This window comes from Priapulus caudatus, unplaced genomic scaffold (assembly GCF_000485595.1).
Source record: "Priapulus caudatus unplaced genomic scaffold, Priapulus_caudatus-5.0.1 Scaffold93, whole genome shotgun sequence".
In the NCBI taxonomy this organism is placed as follows: domain Eukaryota; kingdom Metazoa; phylum Priapulida; class Priapulimorpha; order Priapulimorphida; family Priapulidae; genus Priapulus; species Priapulus caudatus.
Genome location: NW_014577154.1, coordinates 324,726 through 352,503, shown reverse-complemented (window position 1 = coordinate 352,503; position 27,778 = coordinate 324,726). Strand labels below are relative to the sequence as shown.

The following is a 27,778-nucleotide window of genomic DNA, read 5'->3' as shown; positions in this document are numbered from 1 at the left end:
CGCCGTGCTCGTTGTCGTAACATGGTTGGTGACCGCATCCAATCGTTTCGCGGGTGCACTACATTGCAGGTCTTTATTCTTAGCACATGTAGCCGCTACATGTTCACCGTCTTTCCTGCGGGCAGGAGGAACCCACAAGGTATACAGGGCTGGACGTTCTCCTCGATTACTAATTATGCGTTTAGTGTGAGTTCGCAGATTCTCGATTAGTTCTCGCAAATTTCCATTTGGGGCCAACGCCGTGTTACAGGCGGTCAGTGTAAGGACGCTAGGAGCGTTCCCGTGCCGTGTTCGTGCTCTGTTACAGCCGCTGAATTTTTACAGCACCAGAACTCTAAAACATGGGGATGAGGACAGAGAATAAGGCTATCCCACTGGCACAAGACCTCACTTGGTTGGGACTCTACATGTACCTACACCTGGTAACCCGTAATATTTGACTGTGCTGAATTTTCTGAGTTTCTAGTCAATTTGCAATATTTGATTGGGGGCGCCTCTTCGCAGTTTGCCAGTCTGTTTCGCCGTGTTACCTTGGTCTTGTGTTGTTTTTGAAGGTGTTTGAGCGAGGCATCAAGGGCATTCACATGAGCGTCGATCTCTGGCTTCACTACATCAACTTCTACAAAGAGCGCCACTGCAACGATCATGACTTTGAAGAGCAGATGAGAAGGTAGGTTCCGCCGAGGTTACAAGTAAGCGTTGGTTGTGCCACTGTAACGTTCATGACTTTGAAGAGCAGATAAGAAGGTAGGTTCTGCCGAGGTTACAAGTAAACGTTGATTGTGCCACTGTAACATTCATGACTTTGAAGAGCAGATGAGAAGGTAGGTTCCGCTAAGGTTACAAGTAGACATTTGCGATGCTAGCATGTTTTTAAACGTTCTCTGATAGAGGTACAGCATCGCGGAATCGGGCAGAAAAGGATGATTGCCCCGTGGAGGAGGTACTATGCTAGCACCACCCACTCCTGTGGCTACAGAACCAACAAGGAACTCTACGGCGTGTGGTGTCTACGAAGCCATAATCGTTCTCGATTCTGCTGTTATTACTGTTGAATTAGCCTGAAGATGGCTGTCGACTGATCTAATTGATAGAATGGTTCTTTTATCGAAAGTGCGAGGACAAATCTGTTGTAAACCTACATCTAACACACGATAACTAGGTAGTTTGGAGACTCGCAGCAGCAGCTGAGGTCTAGATTCGTGCAGGTATGCTCGGCTGTGCCGTGTGCGTGCGCACGTCTAATTGGTGCTGTCGAGCAAAGATTCAGTTCTGTAAGTGGCAGTGAAAGGCGGGTTGTTGAATTATTTAAGTAGCGGGAATAGAAACGAGCAGTGGCAAAAGTGAGTGTTATAGTCGGGTCCCTTAGTGCAAAATATTGGCCGAATCATTACAGGAGTGACAAAAGTATCAAACTTGTCACAGTTGTAGCTTATGGCAGTACTATAAATATTACTATTAGAGGGGGTGCCCAATGCAGATATTCCTTAGAAGGGAATTTCAGATGATTAAATGTTCGAACCACACGACTCCGAACCCCCCTACCGCGCCCACCTGTACTGTGTATGCTCGCGCATTGTATGATTGTATACAGCTGGTAAACACCTCCCCCCCCACGCGCATACGCTATTACGCTATATTAGGCGGCAGGAAAGTGTATTATTTAGTTACATTTTACTCGAAAGGATGCCCTTCTACAACATGTCTATCGCTCAATCTTCCAAGCTGGAATCTGGACAACCAGTGAGCACTCGCAGCAGGCAGTACCATCTCCAGAGCAGTTTTCTTGGAAAAGAGAGGGCGGGACATGGGTCCCGAAATGGATTAGCATCACCTATGTTTCGAAGGCATGCAGTGAGCTCATCAAGTGTACTTGCAAAGGAGTATGCACCAGATGCAAGTGTGCTAAGGCGTCTGGAGTGTACACCGCTTTGTAGATGCAAATGTGTGAACAGTGTAAACAATTCCTGAACAGTCATATTTTAATTACCTTCGTCAGGAGCACAGTCTAATGACGTAAACAAAGTAAAATATTATCTTAATCGCGCGAGGATGAGGGAGAATAGCAGGACATGCTATTTTATTACAGAGTATGTATATTTCTAGAATTATAACCCAACTCGTTCGCTAGATATGAGAGTTAATACACTTTCCTGCCGCCTTTAGCCGTGCGTAATATTGACAGAGGTTATAGGTAAGACGTGTCTATAATATGTATCTATATTTCTAGAAATGTAACTCGATTCGTTCTCCAGATAGGAGATACACTTTCCTGTCGCCTATAGAGTAATAGCGTATGCGCGTGGGGTGGGGTTACCAGCTGTAGACAATGCGCCCGCACACACAGTACAGGCGGGCGCGGTAGAGGGTTTGGAGTCTGGTGGTTCGAACATTTAATCATCTGTAATTCACTTCCGCGCGCATATATTTGCTAATATATTGACTAATCGTGCGTCAATAAACTCAATATTCACAAAAATTATAGCTAAGACATGTGTCTATATAGGTATCTAGATTTCTAGAAATGTAACTCAATTCGTTCGCGAGATATGAGTGTTAATACACTTGCCTGCCGTATATTAGCCTATATTAGCGATATGGCGCGCATATATATTTGCTAATGGCCCTGTCACACATTGACGATTTAGACAGCGTATGCCGGACGTATCAAAATCTCTCTAAAACGCTGGCATACGCTGAACTATCGATGTTTTTTTCAATTTTGGTCGTATACATATCGTATTCATAACGAGTTGGACGTATACTTAACGTATTAGTAACGTATATAGAACGTTTCGATAACTTATACCAACGAATGCTTAGCGTGTGCCGCGTTCACACTTATCGCCCAAACGATAGTAACTATGCATAGCCGCGGTAGCGTATCGCCGACGGATACGTGTCGGCAGCGCTATTAAAAAGGCTGGCCGCTCAGACGATTCAAATTCATAAACCGCACACTAGACATCACAGTATCAAACATCCACTCGTCGCAGTATCACATGCCCATACCATTTTTAATATACAATTCCCTAAAGCGCCATTATACGGTACTGTAGTTAGAAACACATTCAGTAAGTTCTCCGTCGCTGATCGCGAACATACGTCAAATACCTTACGATACGTCAAATGCGTTGAGATATAGTTACACATAGGTTCAACAGCACGTTACTCATAAGTTAGAAAATAGACGTTTTGGGGTACGCACGAATCTATCGTCGACGTAATTGTCGACTGATGATTAACTTTACAGTAACGTGTCGTGAACATGTGTCAATCGATCGCATAACTTACCTACAACTTATGGCCGCGTACTTGCGCGACGTATGGGCATTACCGCTGGCGATAGTTCGGAGAAATTTTGAGCATCTCAAATTTTCGATCGACCTCGGCCGTACTAACCGTATACTCAGCCCGTGGTTTCAAGCAATGCTCTTAACTATATCAAACACTTACCATAATTATTCGACGTACGCCAGCGTATCACCCAAATTTTTGATACGTCCGGCATACGCTGGCTAAATCGTCAATGTGTGACAGGGCCATAATATATTGACTAATCGTGCGTCAATAAACTCAATATTCACAGAGATTATAGCTAAGACATGTGTCTATAGGTTTCTAGAAATGTAACCAATTCCTTCGCGAGAATATGAGAGTTAATACACTTACTTGCCTGCCGTCTATAGCCGTGCGTATATAGCCTATATGAGATACCGCGCATATATTTGCTAATATATTGACTAATCGTGTGTCAATAAACTCATATATTCACAGAGATTATAGCTAAGGCAGGTGTCTATATGTATGTAGATTTCTAGAAATGTAACTCAATTCACTCGCGAGATATGAGAGTTAAAGGCTCACAATGCGCATCCAAACGCTAATTTCTCCAGTACTAGACTAGCAAATACTTCGTATCATGCATAATCATACTACCTTAGGCAAAATAAACTCTAGTTCCTCCATTTCACTGTGCGGTTGTCTTATAAAAGCATTTTGAAATACCTCAAATGTTGTTGAAATCTCGATGTTGTTGACAGTTTCCCCAATCCCCAAGCAACCGTGCAGCGGTGCGGCGGTACAGCGTAGCGGGCGCAGCAAAGATAAAAACATGTGACGTCACGTCACCACTTCGAATCTATTTTGTTTGGAAACAGTCGGCGTTTGCGCCAGTTTTCTCACCTCTTTCTTGTGGGTTTTAAGCAAACGCGCAGTGAAATGGGAGCAACTAGAGTTTATTTTGTCATAAGGTAGTGTGATTATGCATGACACGAAGTATTTGCTAGTCTAGTACTGGAGAAATTAGCGTTTTGATGCGCATTGTGAACCTTTAATACATAGCGTAATAGCGTATGCACGTGGGGGGGGGGGGATTACCAGCTGTACACAATGCGCCAGTATAGGCGGGCGCGGTTCGAACATTTAATCATCTATAATTCACTTCTAAGGAATATCTACATTGGGCATCCCCTCTAATATTTATGGTACTGCCATAAGCTACACCTGTGCCAAGTTTGATGCTTTTGTCAGCTCTGTAACGATCATGATGCTAAGGGACCTGACTATTATCTTGAGGCAAGATAGCGTAAACACAAAGCAATTATCAAGACTAGAACTCTGTTTTATTCTAGGTCTCTCTCTCGTTCTGTCTCTCTGCGTGTCTATGTGGCTTTCTTCTTTTGTCTCCCTTTCCTCCCTCTGCCTCCTTTCTCCCTCTCGCTATCCATCTCTCCCTCCTTCTCCCCTCTCTCTCCTCCTCCCCCTTAACCAAAACTGCTCCCCTCCTCTCTACCAAAAGTGAGTATGTTTCCTCATGGATCATTTTGTTTGATTTCAGTTTGTTTGAGCGTGCGGTCACTATTGCTGGTGGAGAGTTCAAGTCGGACAGGCTTTGGGAGGCGTACTGCAACTGGGAGAGAGAGCAGAGCAACCTTAGGAACGTCACCGCGGTGTTCGACCGTCTGCTAGCGACTCGCATCCAGCACCACAGCGCTAATTTTAAGAAGTGTGTTGCGTTTCCTTTCTGACGCTGTCCAACTTTTCTCGATCCCCTCTTTGAATATGCGATGAAGTGGTTTTTGTGCAGGAGCAAGAGAGACGATTATACGCCAAATGTTGTATTGTTGGTATCCTTCAAACGGTCGGTCTGATACATTGTTGTTAGATAACACGGGTCACACAGGTTATTTGTCACGTGTCTTGTGTTACCTTTTCAGAAAAGAGTAGTACCTTTTTGTTATTTGTTATAGTATGCCATTTTGACACATTTGTTGTTTTGTAGAGTTAGGTTCAGTGAAGTTCTGCGTGTGGTAGTCGCACTGCATAACTGCCACTCAGGCGAAACTCCGAATGTATAGCTTTAATTAACAGGTGTCGGTTCTATTGCGGCTCCTGCCCGCAGGTGTGACTGTATGTCTCGTGACAACACGTGACGTGTTTTTCTCTCGCGTAGGTTCGAGGAACATGTCAACAAGCATCACCCTTGCGAGATTCTCTGCGCGAGCGAGTTTCTCGATTTCCGAACCAAGTATCTGGAGACGATCAAGACGGAGGTGAAGGAGGAGGAGGAAGAGGAGCCTCCCGCGTCGCTGACGCTGCCGCCGGGCGAGGACGAGGCCGCTGACGAGGCGATGCCGCCCGGCGAGGAAGCTCCAGTTGCTCCCTCTAGTGACGAGACAACTCCCGCTGTAAAGGTCAAAAGTGCAGAGCAGGTGTGTATGTGTGTGTGTGTGATGCTATTGTCTAGCGGTACCACGCAGGCGAGGTTTGCGTTTGATCAGGCGATATGTCTGTCTGTCTGAAGAGTTTAAAGTGTTAATTTCTATGGCGTTCCAGAGATACGTACTTTAGAATGCTGATGTCGTTGCCGGTGTGTCATGGGGTTGTTTTCCTTGGTGTTTTTGTGTGCAGAACTGGGAAATTTGTGTGTGTCTAGCTATAATTACACAAGTGCTTTTGCAGTTTTCACTATTCCATTAACTCTATCGGCAGCATTGCATATCGTGTAGGATTTACCACTACCAGTTTCCACTACTATTGTTTAAGACAATTGAAGACTCAAAATGATATTATTGCCCTTTGCATCACCAGTGTTATATATATATAACTGAGGCTTCTAACACATGATACATGTCACATTGTCACATTTAGGGGAACAATGAGGAAGTCGCTAGCCTTCGCAAGATGATCATCGAGTCTAGGTCGGAAATCTTTGAGAAGACGGCCAAGGAAATTCTGAAAAGGAAGCCATTTGAAGATCAGGTACAATTCATATCATATCTATCAATCAACTATATCTGTAGGCACTATGATTTATTGAAATGGAGGACTAGATTCGACAAGTCAGTTTTTAGTACATTTGATTTGATAGTGCCACCTGAGACTATATTCGCTTAAAAATTTAACTGTGATCACCCGTGTTTGTGTGAACATAGTTACTTTGTACTTTAATAGTTACATAGTAATTGCCAAGTTGAGTGCGTTTGAATGCGAACCATGCAAGCTGCAAACAAAATTTTCGTGGTTTCGTCTATTCGTTTGCAATTCACTCACAAGAAATTTTCTTTCCATACAGATAAAACGCCCTTACTTTCACGTGAAACCGCTGGAACGAAATCAGCTGAAAGTCTGGCGCGAGTACCTCGATTTCGAGATCGAAAATGGCACCCACGAGAGTGTCGTAACGCTGTTTGATCGCTGTGTCATCGCGTGCGCCCTCTACGAAGACTTTTGGATGAAGGTATTTCTATGTGCGCTGCTACTGTGGCCGCATAGTCTTGTTTACATGTCTGGTTGCTGATTTATGGCTGCACCCGTGTGCGGGTGTATAGGAAATTTTACATGTGCGCGCAGTGATACTATGAGGAAGAACCTTAAAAAAACAACTGCCGTGTAGTAATATTGCCTGTAAGCAGTATTATGGATGGGTGAGTAAGTAACAATAATATAGTTATGGAATGCGGTTATGGTGCATTTCAAAATATGTCTATGCACATTTGCACTTGATAATTTCATTGCATAATAATGTTTTTCTACAGATAACACTAATGGAAATTATGGAATGCTTGTTTATTCCAACCCTTGACATGTATCGTTATTATTAATACTTTTAGGGTGTTATCTCTCATGTGTGAAATAATGGAGACTGTTTGGTTTCAGTATGCAAAGTACATGGAGAGTAAAAGCTTGGACGCGGTGCGGGAGATCTATCGAAGGGGGTGTATGATACATCTACCAAAGAAACTGAACATTCATCTCACTTGGGCTCTCTTTGAGGAGATTCACGGTAACTAACCAGTTACCCCTGTGTAATTGGGGCGTATTTGTCCTGTGCATATCTATATGTATCTAACGTGCGTCTACCTCATTATTTCGCTGATTTAACGATGTACTTTTTTCTTATAAAATGCCTCTAAAATGCACCATGAGCTAAAGTTTCGGTAGGTGATGGGAAGAGTGGTTCATGGTATCCACTTGACTGTCTGCCTTGCAAGACTAAACACAACCATAATGCGTTAGCAGTTATTCTTGGAATGTCATAAGTTTTACGTGTATCATTATATTATACACGTCTCTTGTCGTCGTGCTTGTCGAACTACGGGGGCGCCATGTGCGTGCTGGAGCACATCGACCTACCGTGTCGCATTTTGCCACAATACGTCCTCTTGGCTCGCCGTAGCTCGTTCTATTGTTTTCCTCGTCACGTGCGTGGCAGGTAACTACGAGGGCGCCACACGCGTGCTGGAGCACATCGACCTACCGTGTCGCATTTTGCAACAATACGTTCTCGTCTCGCCGTAACACGTTCTATTGTTTTCCTCGTCGCGTGCGCGGCAGGTAACTACGAGGGCGCCACGCGCGTGCTGGAGAACATAGAGCGGCGGCAGCCGGACCTTCTCGTCGTGCCGCTGCGGCGTATCTCGCTCGAGCGGCGGCTGCAGCACCATCGCTCCGTCGAGGAGCTCTACCAGAAGTACATGGGCAACGCTCCGAACCCGCAGGCAGAGGCCTTCTTTGCCGTGCGCTTTGCTCGCTACTATCTCAAGGTGAGCAGGTGTGTTGTGTGTGTGTGCGTGCGTGCGTGCGTGCGTGCGTGCGTGCGTGCGTGCGTGCGTGCGTGCGTGCGTGCGTGCGTGCACGACATTTTACGACACGACACTGCAATCCGTCGTTTTCATTATTCAATCGAAATTTTGTGAGCAGTTAAATCTCGCCAACTCTATTCGCCACTTAGTGTAATAAAATCGCCACTGTTATTTATTTATCGCATTTTGCAAACTGTCTTCATGGAAACTTTTTGAGCCACTTGCCCTAGGGCAAGTATTCTATAAAATGTACATGCCCAAATGACATTCTAGTTGCCCATATATTTTGCAGGAATATTTTTGGAATATCGAGTAAAGAAGTGCACACCAGACAACTTCTAGACGCATTTTGTTTCCGGTGTTAACACTTCATGATTTTAAATTAAAAACTCCTAGTTAATGGGCAATTTCATTATATTTTTTTTGTTTTATGCGATTTTAAAGCAGGAGTTCGTCTGGCAAGTAAGCTTGCAATGTTTACATGCCCGCCGAGATTTCTACACGTCTTGGGCGTCGGACGCCCGGCTAAATTCGAAGACCTGTGCGTGTGTCGAGTGCATTTGTTGACCGTCCGATCCTCACCGCACTCGTCTTGCAGGTAATGCAGAACGCATTCAAGGCGAAGGAGGTGCTTCGCGCGACGCTGAGCAGCGGCAACACGAGCGTGCGCATCTACCAGCAGCTGCTCGACACGGCGATGCAGACGCAGCCTCCGGACGAGGAGCTCGCTCTCGACACGTTCGAGTCGGTGATGCACGACGAAGCCATATCGAAGGAGGAGAAGCTGCGCTTCTCGGAGCGACGCCTCGAGTTCGTCGAAGAGTTCTCCGCCAACATATCGAAGTACGACGCGGGGCGAGCGCGGGGTGGGGTGGTCGCTTGTCGTCGCGCGTTGTGATCGCGGAGGTCGCAGGGGGATGTTCACTTGTTGCGTGACGTTCGCTTGTTGGGCGTTGTGTTCGAGACATTCGGGGAGATGTTCACTTGTTGACACGCATTGTGGTGGAATTCTGCGCGTGCGGGTTGCGGCATGGCAGTCGGGAAATGTTGTTGGGAGTTGTCGTAGCGTCGGTTTGTGTGTGAAGCAAATGTGTGGTCGTACATGCCGATAATACTCATGTTGCTTACGATTGGTTTACGTTTCGTGATATGTGACTGGTATTGTGTACCTCTTCTCGTTTTTGTTGTTGTTTTTTTAAGATTTGTGCGCACTCCTAAGCATTTGTAAGAGTTTTTCCTTGTAAATCGGGGTATTACGATATTTGCTTGCAGTCTGTTGCACAGGCAGGCCGATGGCTGGTGTTTGTCTAACGTGCTGGGTAGGTGCATGCAAGTCTGACGGATAATTGTAGAGGTGGGTTATACATTTACACCTGTTCTTTCATTGCAGAATTGTTGACTTCTATGAGGAACATAAGAAGCTAGAAAAGGTTGTAAATGACTTGACCAAAAAGAGAGGAGCTAGCAGGTGAGATTCAACTCCCTTACGGCAACAAGACCGTGTTCATAATTTTGTAAATATCTAACGATATTGAGCAGTAAAGGTAGAAATCATCTGTATATCTATAGTCTAATAGCATTTCATCCCTGTAATCGAGTGTGGTTAATTATCCCTACGATCATTGAAATTTAAGTCATGTTAGATCCCATTTTCGATGAATACTCACACGATCATCAATGTTCAAGTCGTGTTAAATCCCATTTTTAGCTCGCCTTGACATCGTCAAGATGAGCTATTGCCATGGGGTGTCGTACGTCCGTCCGTCCGTCCGTCAACATTTGGCTACGGTCAACGATAACTCAAGAACCGTTTGACCCACATGTTTCAAATTGTATGAGGTTGTCACTCCTATGGGAGAGGTTTGAACGTCCTATTTTGGAGCACGCCAGTTGAGCTACATTCGAGCCACGTCCACTTTTTGGCAAAAATGGAAATGGCCATCTAAAGTCATTCGATTTTGTTAAATTTTGGTATGCGAATGTGTAAGGCTAGTCCCAAAACAGCTGTTACTCCTATGGGAGAGATGACAACGTCCTATTACGTTTATTTCGTCTAACTGGTCAACAACTCTACAATCATACCTATATATGTGTAATATTGTGTTTTAGATTCTTCGTTACACTAATTTGACTCGAATATTTTATTATTTTTATTTGCGCGATATTCGAAAACCAAAATGGCGATCATTTAGGCGTAGCACCATCTCTCGACAAGATTTCAGACTTTCAGATCTGAAACATTTATTTTCGCATGAAAACTTATGCATATATATCATTATCAAGAGTATATAATGGGAGTTCTCCCATATATCTTGCTTTATATGTCCCCCCTCCCTCTTCCATCACACCCAAGGTGAGCTACAGTGTCATTGACACTTTCATTGATGAATGCTACCATGTTTTACCCCGATACTTGGTGATTACACCCACGATAATCAACGTGTAAGCCTCCTCACACTCCGCCTTTGCCGTTCTAGCGCGGAGACGCCTCCAGCGAAGAAGACGAAGACGGATGTGATGCCGACGACTAGTAACGGGGGCGCCCGCCAGCCGCCGTACTACCCGCCCAGCAACCCGCCGCCGCAGCAGCAGCCGCCGCCGACATCGACGCACGACACGTCCAACCAGTACAACGCCTACAACGCGTGGGCCAACTACAATCAGCAGGTACGTGAGCAAGGGGGACGCAGGCGCGTGCAAACGCGGTCGCGGCGTCTTTGGAGTCGGCGCGAGGCTTGTTTCAAGTTGGTGCGCGGCAAACAGGTGTCAGCGTTTCGCGATGCGTAATGATATTTCGGAAGAGTAAAGATAAGTTACTTGACGTACTGTTGTAGCATTGAGAGTAACGTGACACAACGAATTCGGAGGGATGGTTTAAGGATGGAGGGATATTACATTATTATTTTGGGTATTTTTTTGGGGGGAAACAAGTATAAAAGTAACGATGCCCAGAAAATGGCAACGTGGATAAGGGTAAGGCTAAGAACACGATCCAACAGTCGTATACATACTATCTGCACTTATTTTTGGACTACATTTAGTTTGTGTAGACTGAAACTATCTAAATGAGGTTTTAAAGTGCAGGAATGCCATTTCAATAGCATCTTTGGTTCAACGTTCACGTCCCCATTTCAGGCCTATGGCTATAATCAGGGCTACAATCAAGGCTACAGTCAGCCGACCTCTGGATACAGTGGCCAGCAAAACTATAACCAACCACCGCCGGGATATGGATACAGCGGGCAGCCGTACGGGGGCAGTTACTACGGACAGTAACCACGGCAATGCAGATGGCAACAGTAACGTGTGGTAGTTAACGGGAAAGCCGTTACGATGTTTCTCGCTCTTTTATTTAGCCCTCGATAGTTTTACGATCTGAGTGACCGTTTGCCATTTACTTAATGTTGTGTAAATGGGAAGAGCGGAGAGTACTGTCAGACTTTAATTTGGGCAACAATTTTATACCAGCTCCGACCTGTTTGAAGGTGCACCAATTTTTCCCCGATTTTTGGTTGGAATTCTATACTTGGGGAATTAGAACATGGAAATATTGACACACAACTAATATCGTGTGATATATTTTTCGTGGTAAATATTCCAGTGGAATGCAAACGTCCAGTTTTCTACTGAACTTTGCGTAAAAGCCATAAACTGATGGAACCAACTGCCTCCGGCATATGCATTTCGAGGCAGCCCTCGTGTTTATTATCCCCCTAGGACACTACCTTGACATGGAATACTTTGCATATTGCATTCATTTGTTTACATAGCGAAAGCTCTTTCTGTCATAATTCTTAGGACAGCGAGTAGCAAAATCTCGTTTGAGAATGTGTGCAGACTCACCGGTGTGTTGGATTGGTGTACACCTGTGTGTAAATGTATCGCACTTTGGGGGAGTAACGGGCAGTAAACAACGTTTATTTGCAACGCACTCCACTTTTGTCTTTTACGATTCTGGTTTAGTGAGTAAACGAGATTAATGGAATCCTAAACATTCCAAGTTCTTTGATCATCAAATTAGAACTACAATGTTGTATGATTTTGTAACATGATAGATTTATCCTGATCAGATGCTGTGGATGTAATTCATTCTGATGCACATGAACATCTTGATGTTTGTTGACAGCTGAAATTTGTTTTTAGTAATTCAATTAGAAAATAATATAAATGGTGTTTATGAATCCAGGTCAAAATTTTACAATATACTATCAAGTGAAATGTGACTCATAATAGACAATGCATACTCTCACTGTCATTCTTAATGTCTTTTTAAACTACAATTGCCTCAAATCTCTTGCATTTCAATCAATATCAAAATAGTTTCAGGCAAATATCTTATGTCATAAACTAGTTTATTTCTTGTTTCTTATAATTTACAATATTCAAGACTGTAGGGCTTTAGTCAAATTAGTTACTCCAACAATTGTATTATCACAACTTGTTCAAGTGTAATTCCAGGTAAATAAATGATGCTGATTTGCTAAAATTACATGGCATAATTTTCTTGCATGGAATCTGAATGAATTGTTTCTGGTGGAATCATAAAGTTTGCAATACAACGTCGACGTAAATCATTGTTAAACGAAATAACATGTATAAAATGCCTCTAGATAGTGGCCTGTCATGTTGCTTTTGAATCCGTTATTGGTTCGTATCCCTCAGTTTCCAGTTTTTGCTTGTATTTGTCAAACTTCCATTTTCTGTCAAAGTGGGTAACCTGTAGACAGTTGGAGAACACATGCAAATTTTTTATTGGAGTGCGGTCTCACTCGGATAAATTCACAAAGCTATGCAACAAATATGTCCACGTTGCTATAACGAGCCCCTTGTGTTCTATCATTAGTTTGTGTCCCTTGCTATGTTGTCATTACGTTTCCTTGCTAATTTTTTCTAGCAGCTAGGTGGTCTATTTACATTATGTCGCCAAGATATCCTATTTACAACGCAATCCTCACGATGGATTATTGTTAACAATATTTCTTCCACACCGGCCTGTTTTGCCAGCACCACCACGTAACCATGGTAACGAAGTCCGTATAATGTTGCGTACACCTACCCATGACGCGGGGCACGCCTCCTCATACCCTTTCCGCCACTGTTTGCATTTTCCACTATCTCCGCCGTTTTCGTCGAGACATTTCCAGAAGAGGTCACGTGCGTCCCAGCACTTCTTTCTTTCCGCCTTCAGCGGTGGCGCTGGTTTATCTGACATCTGCAGACATAGAAAGTGAATGCATGGGCACTTTTTTTCGACTCGTAGCAACGGCAGCGTTTGATGAGAGTATAGATGATGTCGAGGAACTTCTAAAGGTAGTGTTTAACAATGGCCATAGAATACGCTACCGTGAGACGGCGTGAATAAAGGAACTTTGCACAGTGGAGAGATAGTGATCCGCTAGGGGACAGCTCTGATTGGCTAATTTTGTCTCTTATTTATTTTATTTTTTATTATTTTTGGCTAATTTTGTTTTATTTTAGAATTAGGGGAAGGGTTAACTGATTTCTATATCCACCACTTATTTCTATATTCACTATCTCTCCCCTGAGACCTACTAAAATGAAAGTGTAAGCGTGTACAAAATCTGAATATAATCTTGGTTTTATATAAAACCTGTTTTTATTTAACAGCAAAACAACATTGTTGGCACATTTCGATATACAAGTATAGAAACTACCGCCAATGATAAAAAGATCATCATTGAATTATACATCACGTCTGATTCACGTACATGTACATGGGTGGTAGTGGGCCTAATAAATTCCTATAGCAGTATAAATTCTTTGTACTATAATAGCGCTATAAATCACTTGTAATAATCAGCTGAATGATCATACCATTGACGTTTCTAATTAGTGATTCATTCTACACAAGGTCTAATCATCATATTTCCATCAATTCATTGATGAGAGACGTACATAGTACCAGATGTCTTTGCAGAGCATTCACCAATAATTAAAATAGAATATAGTTTGTTCATACATAAACACAGTGAAACTGCTGAATAATTAATATATTAATTAATTATAAGACAGAGTCCAAAACACATCAACTTCAATATACAGTTGATTAAACAAACCAATTCTTTAAGGAAAACGTGTGAATACACAAGTATATGTTGTTCCTGCAAACTATGCCTGCAACTTCTAAACGAGCGACTTCGCTGCAATTATTATCATTGTAATGCATACAAAACTACTGCACACTTGCAAATTGTAGCCAAGAGTTCCTTTTTGTAAATATTATATATGAAACTGGGTTTAGTATAATATACTATACTATAATATGGAACTCGCAGTAAATCACATCAAGCTTAAAACAAGTGCTATCTTACATTTATTTTGCTATTTAACAGCTAATAATAATGTTGAGAACCTGCGACTGTTAACATCAACTTCAATCTTATATCTACTGATGATGAGCAAAAACAGCAGAAAACCATTCAGTCGTCATATATGATGTACTCCCATAAGAAAGAAATGTACTTGAAATGGAATGTCTTTTGGTGTCCAGTTTTGCGCATAAATATTTCTAATGCATAGCACTGTTAAGAGAAAGCCTCAGAAAGGTTTCTAAAAGAATGTGAAGAGCAAAAAATGAAATGAGTCACTACCAAGAGGTATACATTATTTTTAACAATAAATATATGTAATCGATATCTCGGCTGGAGTCACCATAAAGCATTCCGTTCAAATAATTATAATATAACACCTCTTATTATTTACTAGGGGTTTAAATATATCACGACTCATTCTTAAATATACATGATTGCTAAAAGATGACATCTCTGAAACGCTCACTGTATCTACTACAATTTCCAGAAAAGGAAATTTAATGCATATTGTGCTAGTTACTGCATACCTAATTGATTAGATTACAAACCCATGCAAACAAGTAAAAACTAGAAACGAGCAGTTGTCGCCAACTACATGTATCCCCCGTGATCTAGTATGAATGGAATATCTCTGTAAGGACGTAGAAGGCAGGTAAAGTTAAATAAGTCACAAAGACAAAGGTTTGTTAGACAACTGGTCTGCCTCAGATGTGCAAGTATATGGAATCTGGTTACCCTAGGATGCCGAAGAAGAAATGTAAGTCGACGGCCAAGGTCAAACTAAGGTCAAGGGCAGTGGTGGTTTTGGTATGCGACAGACCTTCTCCCCAAGATGTGTAAGCATACCAAGTTTGGTAGCGCTAGGTGAATTAGGGGCCGAGTTACAGAGCGGAAGGGCAATATGATCAAGGTCAAGGTAAAGGTGAAATGAAGGTCGCAGTGACCTGGTTTATGGTACTGTGCACACCTTCTCCCCAAGATGCCAAGGTGCGTTATGGTAAACTGAAGACGCCAATCGTTTTTGGTGGGGGCGGAGTCATCGTTGCCATGGTAACAACATTTTTGTGGAAATATTGTAGAACTTGTAACTTGTGCTGTTTTTACCCGATTGTCATGGAATTTGGCACACACAGGGCCGATATAACATGTCCTATATATATATATATATGTATATATTGGTCCTGTGTGCCAAATTTCATGACAATCGGGTAAAAACTGCAGAAGTTACAGGTTCTAGAAAAAGTTTGTTACCATGGCAACGATGACAACCCACACCAAAAAAGATTGGCGTCTTTGTGATGTTGGTACACTACTGTGCAGTGTCGCCCTCTATGAACTAACATATGAACGCATGAAAAGGGCGCGCAAATCATCATGGCTGAATAAAGGATCGTTTGTCACAAGTCAGTGTCTTTGTTGTCACTCCACTCGTTTATCTTGACAGAAGATGGTGTCAGAAGTGCTGGAAAACAGCATGAACTTTCGTCCAGTATAGTTTTCGTATTTTCATCGAAGGAAAATGGCTTGCGGTGGTGTTCCGTTCCCGGAAAAATTCGATCTTTCGGATGCCAATCAAAATCGTGCTCAAGATTGGGAACTGTTTGAACAGGTATGGACGAACTATACACTTTGTTCAGGACTTTTCAAAGAGAAAAGATGCGAAAATACGACCGCAACCCTGGTGCCATGCCTTCTCCAAAGAGCGCTCTGAAGGCCTATACACTCGCTGACTTTTGGGCCGACAGAGACAAAACTGACATACACAAACGGTCATGGAGAAAATGAAAACTCTCTGTGTTGGAACGAAAGAACGGAGACCTACGAACATTACCTTTTCACCTTCGGGTGCAGAAACGCAGGTGAGAAGGTAATGACTTTCTATTTTGAGTTAAGCTCAAGCTTTCTGGAGAAACTGGTAATTTGGTACATTGAAGATTCTCCTCATTAGAGGGATAGCTCTCATGGTATCAGGGATTCGCTGGCTCAGAAAAACTGTTGTATGAAAAACGAAACTCCACGTTGGAAAAGCACTTCTCGCTGTGCCGGTCATATGAAGCCACGGTCTCTATACTTCAAGAAAATCGCGGAAAGCTGCGTCCCAGTCCTGCTCAAGGCGCTCGCTGCAGATGTGGGGTGCAGTCGAGGAGGAAGCCATTCAAGAAGGCAATCGAAGCACATGACCGAAGAGGGGGAAGAAAACGGTGGTTTCATCATATTCCATGGTAGTCGCAGCGCCAGCGTGGTGATCCTTGCCAATACTGTGGAAGAGGGCCCCAACGATCGAAAGTTTTTGTCCAAGCTAGAGAAAAAACTGTTCCAAGTGCGGGTCACAAGGGACATTTTGGTCATCTGTGGCCGAAAAATGTGTAGCAGTCTCAGTCGAATGCGCATGGGCGTACATGAAGTCACTCAATCTGACTTCTTTGGAATCGATGCTTGATCAGGGCGATGCATTTCTCGGCGTGTGGATCAGCAGGGTTATAATTCCGATCCGATCAGTGGATTGTGACTTTGACGTAGATTGGCGCTCATACGATCAGTTTGTGTCGATACCTGTGGCAGATGTAAAACGTTATATCCTAGGTGCGTGTGAGAGCGACGAGAAACATTTCAAAGGAGCCATAGACGAATGCTGTTCCTACTCGCAGGACGCTCAGAGGTCTAGCAGGAAGCCATTGCCACTCTCGTACTTTCCAGTGCACCCATTCGACGTAGCAAGGAGAAAACCCTGTGCAGACAAAATTTACGTCATGTGGTGTGCCTCTGCGGCTAACTAAGCCGCTCACTAAGTTGTGATCCTGACTAAGTGCAACTTCATGTGTCAGTAATCGACCGACTACCCTCAGCTTTTCAAGGGGCTTGGGAGAAATGCCAGCATCCAATACAAGATCAACATGCGCAGAGGGCGGACACCATTCGCAGTTCCCGCGTACCTCGACGTGTGCTATTCCGCTAATGGCTAAGGGGAAGGACATTGGATTGCGGCTTGGAAATCTATAGGGTGTCAGTACTCAAAGTGACACAGCCACATGACTGGTGTGCGCGCTATAGGTGGTGGTTCCAAAGCGTATATGGTAGCATCAGGGTTGCTGGATTTCACGAAACTCAATGATCGTAATTACGTGAGCATCCCAGTTGCCCACCGTCGACCATGTCCTTGTCAATGGCAGGTGCGGAAGTGTTCTCGAAATTGACGCTTAACAGGGGGTTTATCTCAGATCAATTGGCCGACGAGGAGTCTCACCTTCTTACTAGTTTCATACTCCATTTGGTCGTTACTGTTAACCAGCGTTTGCCATTCGGGACTAAACTCCGGACCAGAACATTATCAGTGTCAAATACATAGGATTCTACGTGACTCGTTTGTATGCAATCTGGATGACTTTGTAGTGTTTGAGAACCGGGTGAAGTAAATGACGATCCACCTGAGAAAGTTCTTTACAGAAGCTAGCCGAAGCGGGGTCACACCTTAAATCGTGCCAAGTGTGTCCTTCAGAGTTTCGCGAAATACCTTTTGCGGGTCAACGTAGTCGGCAACAGTGTATCAAAGGTAGACCTAGTAAAGTCAAGCTAACTCCAAGCTGCCTAGACCACCTAATGTCCAGGACTGCCGAAGATTTATGGACATGGTGAATCATCTGGGGAATTTCTCCCAGACCTCGCGACACACACGGATCTGCTGCATACAGGTGTTATCTTGTGAAGACTGACTGGGTTTGGGTCCGGCTGGCAGGAGAAAATGCTTTTTCGAAGACGTCAAGGAGCTGATCTCGTGCTGCGGCAGTGGCTCATAGCTCGTATATCCTTCTCGCAAGATACGCGTCACTGCGACAGTTCCCTCATATGGACTCGGGCTGTCTATCAAGGACTGCAAAAGGACTCGGACGATCAGTGGAAGACCGTGGCCTTCGCATCTAGATCACTCGCTCCGCAGCAGAAACCAGCAAACCACAGATCGAGAAGGAAGCGTTGGCTCACCTGGCATCTGTCGTCGAGGCATCTGAATTGGGCTCCGTTTCACGCTTGAGATGGACGAGAAGCCGCTCATTTCGCTACTCGGATCGAATCTCTGGAAGAAACTGCCGCACGCGTATTAGCAGCGTATGGCCGTATGCGAAATCATGCGATTCTTCGCTATGATATCGAGTAATGTGCCTGAAACAAGCGCTATATCGCGACCACTCTGTTCACGTGCGAACGACCACAACCTGCCAAGGAAGGCAAGGATTACGATCTTTGTGAGAGACCACGCGTATGATAACCTCGTGGATTGACAACGTGGCCGTGCTACGACCGTGTCACGGCAGGGTGCCATCGCGCTAGCCTGCGACAGATTCGTGAACATCAGTTGGCAGGACGAGCTATGCCCGGCAACTGACGTACGTACGTGGAAAATGGTTGGCCTGCCAAGTGCCAACTGACTTCATTATGCTGGCCAGCAATACTGGGCTTAACCAGGCAGATCTGACCAATTCGTTCAAGGTCTACTACTGTATCGCTCTCTCCGGCATCTCGTGCCCTCATCCCTTCGTCTGGAGATGTTGGATCTCCGCAACAAAAGGGCATCAAAAAGGGATTGTGAATGCCGCCAGTAACTCTACAGTCGGTTTTTGGTGGCCGGGGCATTTCCCGTCAAAATCGAGACCTTGTGAAAAATTGTCACGTTTTGTAAGCAAAGCTAAGCCGAAATCCGAGTGGAGAGCCCGCTTCTCCCTCCGTTATGCCTACCAGGCCCCTTGCAAAAAGTCGCGACGGACTGTACGAATTCAGAAAGATCAGTATCTGATAGTCAAGTTGATTACTACTCGCGATTCATAGAGGTGGCGCGACTCACACAGATTGACCAGTCAGACTACGGTCACTCCATCTCAATCGTTCTTTGCTAGCAGGGGTTTCCCGGCAGACTCTATGAGTGAGTAATGGTGGCCCAGGTACACTGCCAGATGAGTTTCTAGATTCGCACGCGACTACGGGTTCCAGCATGTTAACCATGAAAGTCCTCACCATTCTTCAGGAAATGCGGGCAGGTAAGAGAGAGCGTAAGAACGCTGCAAAGGTCTGGCTTCAGTTCCGCTGCAGATCCCTACGCGGCGTTGCTGTGCTATCGTAGCACACCTCTAGCTTGCGGGTTTAGCCCAGCTGAACTCTTGTACAATCGTCGTATCAGGACCAAAATTCCTATGGTTCCTGAGAAGCTGCTACCAGCTGTTCCTGATCCCGTTGTTCTCCGTGGAAAGGAAGAGCATATCCGGATGCAGTCGAAAATCAACTTCGACAGGTCTCATCGTGCTAGAGATCTCCCTTCGTTGGAAGAAGGCCAAGAAGTCTACCTGCCAGGTCGTCAGGAGACGGGAGTCGTCGACAACAAGGTGCATGATCGGTCTTACGTGGTGAACACACCTACAGGACAATTCAGGAGAAATCGAGTCCAGATCAATAAGCTACCAGAGACAGACTCCCCGGACTCTCCGCCTCCAAGGTTGGAATCGCCTCCAGCATGGGAGAGGAAACCTGCTAGTGGTGGCTCTAGTGTCGCAAGGGAGCCTCCCACGTATGTTACAAGGTCTGGCCGTGTATCAAAGCCAAACCCAAGATATGCAGACACCTAAACTTTTGCGTTTTGGGTCTGCATTGCAAGCTTAGTATGAGTGTAGGCGGATCGCTGCTCATTGCTTGCAGAGTCACAACCGGTGACTCTAGTGTTATATAGATTCAAGGCAGGACAGGTTACTAGCCTTTCTATTCAGAGTTCATGGCAGTTATATTTTGCCAGGTTTACATTAGTCCTCGGGTTTTGGACTTATTATTCTACTCTTAGCCTCACTTAGTACAGACGTTGCTAAGAACTGAACTAACACCAAGTTATATGAGGCTTGTTTGTTTTCAACAGATTCAATTCATTATGATGCTCAAAATGAGTGAGACCACATTTAGTTGAAAAGTTAACAGTTGGTTTATTCGGAAGTATATATGTGATTCAATCGAAAGATTTCAATACAGTCTCCCATTCATCTCAAAGACTCAGTGACTGTCTATCAATCTTAAAGAAAGGGAGATGTGATGTTGGTACACTACTGTGCAGTGTCGCCCTCTATGAACTAACATATGAACGCATGAAAAGGGCGCGCAAATCATCATGGCTGAATAAAGGATCGTTTGTCACAAGTCAGTGTCTTTGTTGTCACTCCACTCGTTTATCTTGACAAAAGAGTCTTCGCTTTACGATAACGCACCTTCATGCGAAATTTGAAGAAGAACTGCAGCCGGTAGAGCGCTCACAGGGAAATCTCTGCGGCGGCGGTGGTGCGACGAGGCCAAATCCATAGTATCCCCCCGAACTCGTTCGGGTGATACAACTATACCACACCTAATATTCACATTTCTATATGTGAATAAATTCCGTGCAGCACTATAAAAACCCATTCAGCAAAATCCTAAAGCAATTCCCCTCAAGGCAATTCCTATATACCTAAGTACATGGACATTTATTACATAATAACAGCCTCTACTCTAGCAACCTTGAATGATATATTATTGTATCCCCCGAACGAGTTCGGGGGGATACTATGGATTTGGCCTCGTCACGCCGCCGTCGCCGCAGAGATTTCCTTGTGAGCGCTCTACCGGCTGCAGTTCTTCTCGGATCATCTTAAAATTTCGCATAAAGGTGCGTTATCGTAAAGCGAAGACGCCAATCGTTTTTGGTGTGGGCGGAGTCATCAGTTCCATGGTAACAACATTTTTTGTCGAAATATTCTAGAACCTGTAACTTCTGGAGTTTTTACCCGATTGTCATGAAATTTGGCACACAGGACCAATATATATATATATAGGACATGTTATATTCCAAATTCCATGACAATCGGGTAAAAACAGCACAAGTTACAGGTTCTACAATATTTCCACAAAAATGTTGTTACCATGCCAACGATGACTCCGCCCACACCAAAAACGATTGGCGTCTTCGCTTTACCATAACGCACTTTCATGCCAAATTTGAAGATGATCCGAGATCGGGTAAAAACTGCAAAAGCTAAAGGAAAATGAAATTATTAAATGAAATTATGGCACCTTTCATGCAAATGCATAATTAGATGCAAAAGCATTGCAATATGGATAAGTAGTTCCAACAATATTTCCTGCTTGTCAGTGTAATGGAGGCATATATTTGTATATATATATATATACCATATTACCCGCCGTCCAGATGGGTTTAACCAGATTCCATATACTTGCACATCTGAGGCAGACCAGTTGTCTAACAAACCTTTGTCTTTGGGACTTATTTAACTTTACCTGCCTTCTACGTCCTTACAGAGATATTCCATTCATACTAGATCACGGGGGATACATGTAGTTGGCGACAACTGCTCATTTCTAGTTTGTTTTATGCATTCAGTCTCAACATAATGTATTGAATGCATTGAAGAGGCACTCACTGAAAGAGCAAACCTGCGTAAATGGAAATAAGTGGTCGTGTATTCACCAATATAAAACCATTCTAGTAATGGTAAAAACATACGTTTCGTATTAGATTATATAGATTATATCTATATAATATATTTATCTATAACTATATAATAAACTGGTTACCCAGTTGAGTTATAATGAGATACTGTGGGCATGCACAGTTGGCTTAGATGCCTACCAGGTCACTGTCTAGAAACGACCTGACCAAATTAGGTTATTAAGTTCCGCTCCGCACACTTGCCACAATTGATTTTATTTTCAAAGCTAACGTTCAGTTAAAGTGTAGCGGGTTAATTACTGACGTCTTTACAGTGGTTTGTTACACAAATTTACGTCGAAAGGTCGAGGGAAGCTATACCTTTAATAACCGAGTTATTTATCTACTTTACCAGCATTAGAAAATAACCCAGCTAGGAAGCAACCTTCCCAACCAGACGTAGGTTTCATAGTCGATTACTTACGAAGACGTTTTTCCAGTAATAAATTAATGGGGACCATTGCTAAATATAATCGTCATCGTCCTTTCCTGTCAGGCTATGCATCAACTTGCGACTATATTCAACGGTTATGAACAAGGCTCCGGTGGCTGGAAAGGTACGTAGTAACGTCGGACCCAGGCCCCTGTACATGTCTCTCACGCCAGGAAGTCCTCGCTTGAGGTACGACATCAGAACTGTTACGAATCGCGTGTCGTCTGTCAGAACCTGCATCCTCGACTTGATCAGGTCGAACGGATAGATGCTCAGCCAGAGGCACCAGCCGCCGATGCCGCCGCACACTCCCAGCCTGAACACGCTCAGGTCGTCCTTCGTCTTGCCGGGCGGCGTCATCAACGTCCTAGAAACCTCGTAGCCACCGAAGAAGAAGAAGTAGCCAGGCATCTCGCGTATCATCGTGCTCGTCAGGCCGCGGAAGAATCCGCGCGCGCCCTCCTCGCGGAAGACGCTCTTGCAGACGCCGTACGGATTTACGCGCGCGTGCGCGGGGACGGCGCCGCCGGCGTACTGACTGCGCAGAATCTCCTCGTGCGCCTGCATCTTGCACTTGACGAGTTCGGTCGGGCAGAGCACGAGCGCCGAGAAGAACGCGGCGAGAAAGCCCGCGCACGCGTTGTCGAGATCGGTGAGCTCGCGCGCGCTCGGCTTGCCGATCATGGATGCCGTCGCCTTCTGGCAGAAGCCGTACGCGAAGAAGAGCACCGAGTTCTCGCCGACGTTGGCGGCGAGCGACGGCACGGTGCCGGCATAGAGGCCGCGCAGGCCCTGCGCGCGCGCCGTCTGCACGAAGCAGACGTACGCGTTGCGGTACAGCTGCGGAAACGTCTGCAGCTTCACCTTGACCGTGTCGAGCGGCTGGCCGACGTAGACGGTGGCGGCGCCCCCTAGTGCTCCCGCGACGAGGTCGATCGGGCCATCCCAGAATGTCGGGCTGAGCCACTGCGCGGACTGCGGCCGCTCGGCGGAGTCCTGCGGCGTGTCATGCCTGTAATGGTGTTCCATCGCGTGTGTCCACGCTTGCCATTCTTCGAAAAGCACCATGGTCGCAGCCGACACGCTACGGCTACAACGATACCTATTGCAAACGAATGCCTTTATGTTCATGCATGTGCAGTCGTGAGAAATGCAATCATAAATTTATTTACAGGGTTGTTACCTAACCATATGTAGTGGGCACGCCCAGGTTACCAGGTAGATTGATGTAGACATTCACAGAGAATTTATACTATCATAAATTTATATTTATTACTATTATATTATTATAGGGCCAGGCCCATTACTGAACAACATCTCAAGCAAGCCTATACAGATTCATTGACATATCAGCCAGTAATGTGAAACAACACTCCCAAATGCTAGAGAATGTGGATCTTGATTTAGAAATGCACGGTATATCCTTAGCACTAGTCCACGAATACTGATAAAGCAGCTCATGAACACGTTTTCTAGCGGCCAAGCCGGGCAACGCGTATGCAGGGGTGTTGTAGTCGCTGGAGAATTTCGGCTGCCAGACAACTGTGCGCTGTAGCTACTAACACTTCATTGCGTAAAAGAAATATTTGTTGCATTACAATAATTGAGTTACAAATAAAAAAAGTACTGAGGAATATAAGCATGAATGCTATGTACATATAGCGGAATACATCTAGGTTCGTGGTGCAAGTCATTGATGCACACAATGAACTTAGTCAGGGCGAGTCTTTAGCCAATAACGGTCAATGAATTTTACACTAACCTCGCACTATACAGCCATAAGAATCTGATGTGAACTACGAGCAAATCCTTGTTTTGTTCGCATTCCATAAGTTTTCCTACAATCGGGGTCACATTTGGGGCGAGGGGGTCTGCCCACTAGCATTAGTGCTCAGTTATATCACTGCGTATTAGTAAGTCAAACATGACACCAGTCTAGTTCTAGACCAACTCGTCACTGGCAACAATATGGGAGTGAGGTCACTAAAAAGTTCAAACCAGGTTTCTACCACGGCTGCAATGGGGTTACTCGGGACTACATGATCCATGTGGCCCTACACCAGGTACACACCCAATTAATATGCAAAAACATATACAGAGTGCAGAAAACTTAATCAGGGTGGATAAATTTCTAGATGACATCATTGGAAGAAACCAGCTTCTATGAAATTTTTGGCTTAGTTGTGGGTGTGCTATAATATGTAGATCAAGACTAAGCGAAGGACAGGGTACATGTGCAATTGGCTGTATATTACAAAATAAAACAGCAACAGCAAATATCGTAGTTGTTTCCACAAACTGCGATGGAGTTGTTCAATTGCTACACGTGGCTTTTTTGTACAAACAGAAGACGTTTTTACTTACTAGAAATGGCAGCGGTGTTTCTACTGTAGTGAAATCTTGTTCTTCTGTAGGCTACACGATGTTTTTCGGGGTAATTGCCTTAGGGAGTTGTGGAAGCGTAATCAGGTTCTGATGGTGATCAGGTGACAGGACAGACTCACCCTGAAATATTGCTTCAAATGCTTCATTTTGACATTCCACAGCATTAGCAGAGAGGTAGAGAAAGAAACTGGAGAGAAGCGATAGAGATATCGGATGGAGAGAGGATCGAGAGACCAAGTGAGTGGGACGAAGAGAGGTGGACAAATTGATTAGGAGGGAGATCGAGAGAGGGGGCACAACGTGAGTGGGATGGAGAGAGGGGGACCAATAGGGTGGGATGAACAGGGAGGGGGACGAAGTGAGTAAATAAAATGAATGCATTCGTTAGCCTAGTTTTCCACTTTTAAAACTTCTTTAACCAATTTGGCAGTGCATTAAGCTAGTTGGGAGTAGGTAGTCATTCAGTGGTTGCCGGTATGCGGTATTACCATACGAAGTGGCTATATGCCCGGCAGCCGGGCACGGTCTTCGATTTCCTAAATGCCCGGCAGTTTTTAATTTTCGGTGATTTCTCAAGTAAACAGTGTACTACGTACGTGATCCAAAGTATTCTACATTTGTTTAGAAATGTCAAGCGATTTTCGTTAGAGCTGTATATTCGAACTAGCCCAATTCTCCTACCTTCGGATCACTGAGCGAACTAACTCGCAATCGACACTTCGAAAATATCCAACGGCTTCCGGGCACGGTCTTCGATTTCCTAAATGCCCGGCAGTTTTTAATTTTCGGTGATTTCTCAAGTAAACAGGAGGGTTAGGGTTAGGGTTAGGGTGCCGGCTGCCGGGCATATAGCTATAGCAACATATGGGTATTACACATTCAGACGATACCTGTAAATGACAAACTTGACACAGTGACAGTGTCAGTGCATGAAGGTTTATTGTGGATATATTGTTACATGCCATATTTACAGAACTATCGCCGTGGCACTGGGTACTGCGGTAGCCGTAAGTCTCTAACACATACTCTTACTAAGTACAGTCTTCAAAGTTTTAGCGTTTTAGATGGGGCTATTCTAAAAGGACGTGGATATTCGTCCGAGCATCGGACACCTGTTCGTATGCGCTATTCGTCCGAGCAGTTGCTGCGCATGCGCTGTTCATGTTGTATTACATAAATGTAATATAATGCTAGTCTAGGGAGTCGCCTACTCTCCAACCTAACTCTAATACTAACCACACCACTAATTATTTAACTCTAACCTAACTCTAGTACTAACCACAATCTAAACCTACCACTAATTATTAACCGACTCGGTTGGCTTAGATAGGCAACCTGCCTCGACGTACAAACCTATCTATGGTGTATAACCACATTACGCAACGCATGTATGCAGGGCGCAGTAACAGCTTATTTATTATTAGGGTGGCGTAGCAAAACGCAGAAGTTTAACTAATAATAAAATTTAGGAGCGTCCAGATGAGACGGGATACTAGAGAAGCGTTGCCAAAGGAGATGTTGATCCGAAGCGCTTAAGCGCAAATCTTGCGCGCAGTTCCGCGCAAGGCGCACGCGACCGCGGAACGTCCTACGACGTACAGTATGCAGCGCTGGCAGCTATGGATCCGTGCGCCGAATGAATTGGCCAGCGCACGGATCATAGCTGCCAGCGAACAGTCCGCATTTAGTGGGGACACAGAGGTAGACATTTGGACGTGAACAGTGTTCACTTGTTAAAAAAATAATTTCTCTCTTCGTAACGAGCTGTGTGACGCGAAATCACAGAAAGCTGCGAAATTCTCGCGTTCGCGAACCTTGCCCAGTAATGGAAATGGCTGCAAGGACAAAGGCTATATATAGACTGGGACTCGCTCCCACCTCGATTACCCATCGAGTGACTAAGCTAAGCCGAGAACACGTAGCAATACATGGACAAACGCGCACAAACACATACATCGCAATGAACAATACATCGCAACGAACAATAATACCATGTGTTACAAAGTCAGAGTTACCACATAGAACTTGATATGCTAAGTAAGTCACTATCTATGACAATAGTATATAACATGCTTAATTACGAGCAGATGTGTCGCACATTCTATATGACAGAACTCCTGGTACAGGCGTGTGGCAGAGCGAAGGGATATAGTTTTAGAGGTATTAAGTGACCTAATACTGGCATATCGAACTATTGTGTAGTATTGACAAAGTTGTGAACACGGTCGTTCGTAGAATCCTAGCATTGCCGATGTAGTAGACTCCAGTGTAGACAGGATTTATAATGGTCGAGTGACATGATGAACATATCTTAAGAATTGATTGCGACGATGGGCAATTACAGTTAAATTAGGAAATTCCGTAAAATATAGTGATCTATAGTTCATGCCAACAATTGAAACTAACTGTTAACAAATACAACATGACAGTTATAACATATAATGGCACAATTAAGACATGGTAAGAATGTATTGTTAGTACGATGCCTCATAAACTGTCTTCTTTCCATGTGTTCTGCTAACAGCTAGTTGAAAAAATGCGACATGAGTTGATGAGTGATTTAATGAAAACACAGAAAGAATGCATACGCAAGAATAGGCGTACTTACCGAATACTTCATAATTTACTAAGGGCATACTTGAGCAGGGGCAAAATGCACTATATAGAAAGTAATACACTATATAACAGTATACTTGCGTCGCTCGCCACCAGAAACGCATGCTAGTTGTGCGCGCACGAACCAACAGTGATCGACGCCTGTAGTTGTCGACGCGCCGCAGAATGAATGCACCCCCCCGGGTCACAGGATATCGCGCGCAGGTCGTATAAGAACCCACTACGCATCTAACCAAGCTAGCCAGATCACATGCGTGTGCTGAGAGGTAGCGTTTTTGCCCCCTCCATCTATTTATCCATTTATTTACAAGTAAACTGCAATTAGCGTCTCGTCGGCGCCAGAGTGGCGGGCGCGCGAGATGAATAATTACACCGGCGGCTTATACCCGCATATAGCCCGCCGACCGGTGTGCAAGCA

The 27,778-nt window shown here is 44.4% G+C and overlaps 3 protein-coding genes across 5 annotated transcripts in view; 1 reads left to right on the top strand and 2 right to left on the bottom strand.

Moving 5' to 3' along the window:
- The window catches only part of LOC106804932 (pre-mRNA-processing factor 39-like), a 28,338-nt gene extending 15,762 nt beyond the window's left edge, over nt 1-12,576 (top strand). For all 3 annotated transcript variants that reach the window (XM_014806338.1, XM_014806341.1, XM_014806339.1), the window contains 11 exons: nt 555-670; nt 4,841-5,008; nt 5,456-5,714; nt 6,154-6,264; nt 6,578-6,742; nt 7,162-7,288; nt 7,840-8,048; nt 8,686-8,930; nt 9,478-9,555; nt 10,565-10,754; nt 11,223-12,576. In XM_014806338.1, coding sequence (XP_014661824.1) covers nt 555-670; nt 4,841-5,008; nt 5,456-5,714; nt 6,154-6,264; nt 6,578-6,742; nt 7,162-7,288; nt 7,840-8,048; nt 8,686-8,930; nt 9,478-9,555; nt 10,565-10,754; nt 11,223-11,363 — 1,809 coding nt within the window. In that variant the 3' untranslated portion in view covers nt 11,364-12,576. The remainder of the gene's footprint in view (nt 1-554; nt 671-4,840; nt 5,009-5,455; nt 5,715-6,153; nt 6,265-6,577; nt 6,743-7,161; nt 7,289-7,839; nt 8,049-8,685; nt 8,931-9,477; nt 9,556-10,564; nt 10,755-11,222) is intronic.
- The window catches only part of LOC106804936 (cytochrome c oxidase assembly factor 6 homolog), a 20,140-nt gene continuing 4,782 nt past the window's right edge, over nt 12,421-27,778 (bottom strand). The window contains exons 2-4 of the mRNA XM_014806346.1: nt 24,724-24,864; nt 13,144-13,299; nt 12,421-12,804 (exon numbers count right to left, since the gene is read on the bottom strand). Coding sequence (XP_014661832.1) covers nt 12,709-12,804; nt 13,144-13,299 — 252 coding nt within the window. The 5' untranslated portion in view covers nt 24,724-24,864 and the 3' untranslated portion in view covers nt 12,421-12,708. The remainder of the gene's footprint in view (nt 12,805-13,143; nt 13,300-24,723; nt 24,865-27,778) is intronic.
- On the bottom strand, nt 21,740-23,455 carry LOC106804935 (mitochondrial ornithine transporter 1-like). The gene has a single exon (XM_014806345.1). It carries the CDS (start codon nt 23,425-23,427, stop codon nt 22,390-22,392), a length of 1,038 nt encoding a protein of 345 aa, XP_014661831.1. The 5' UTR covers nt 23,428-23,455; the 3' UTR covers nt 21,740-22,389.

What these genes read in the sequence shown, in the direction of transcription:
- LOC106804935 (XM_014806345.1), bottom strand. Translation starts at nt 23,427, where the DNA reads ATGGTGCTTTTCGAAGAATGGCAAGCGTGGACACACGCGATGGAACAC.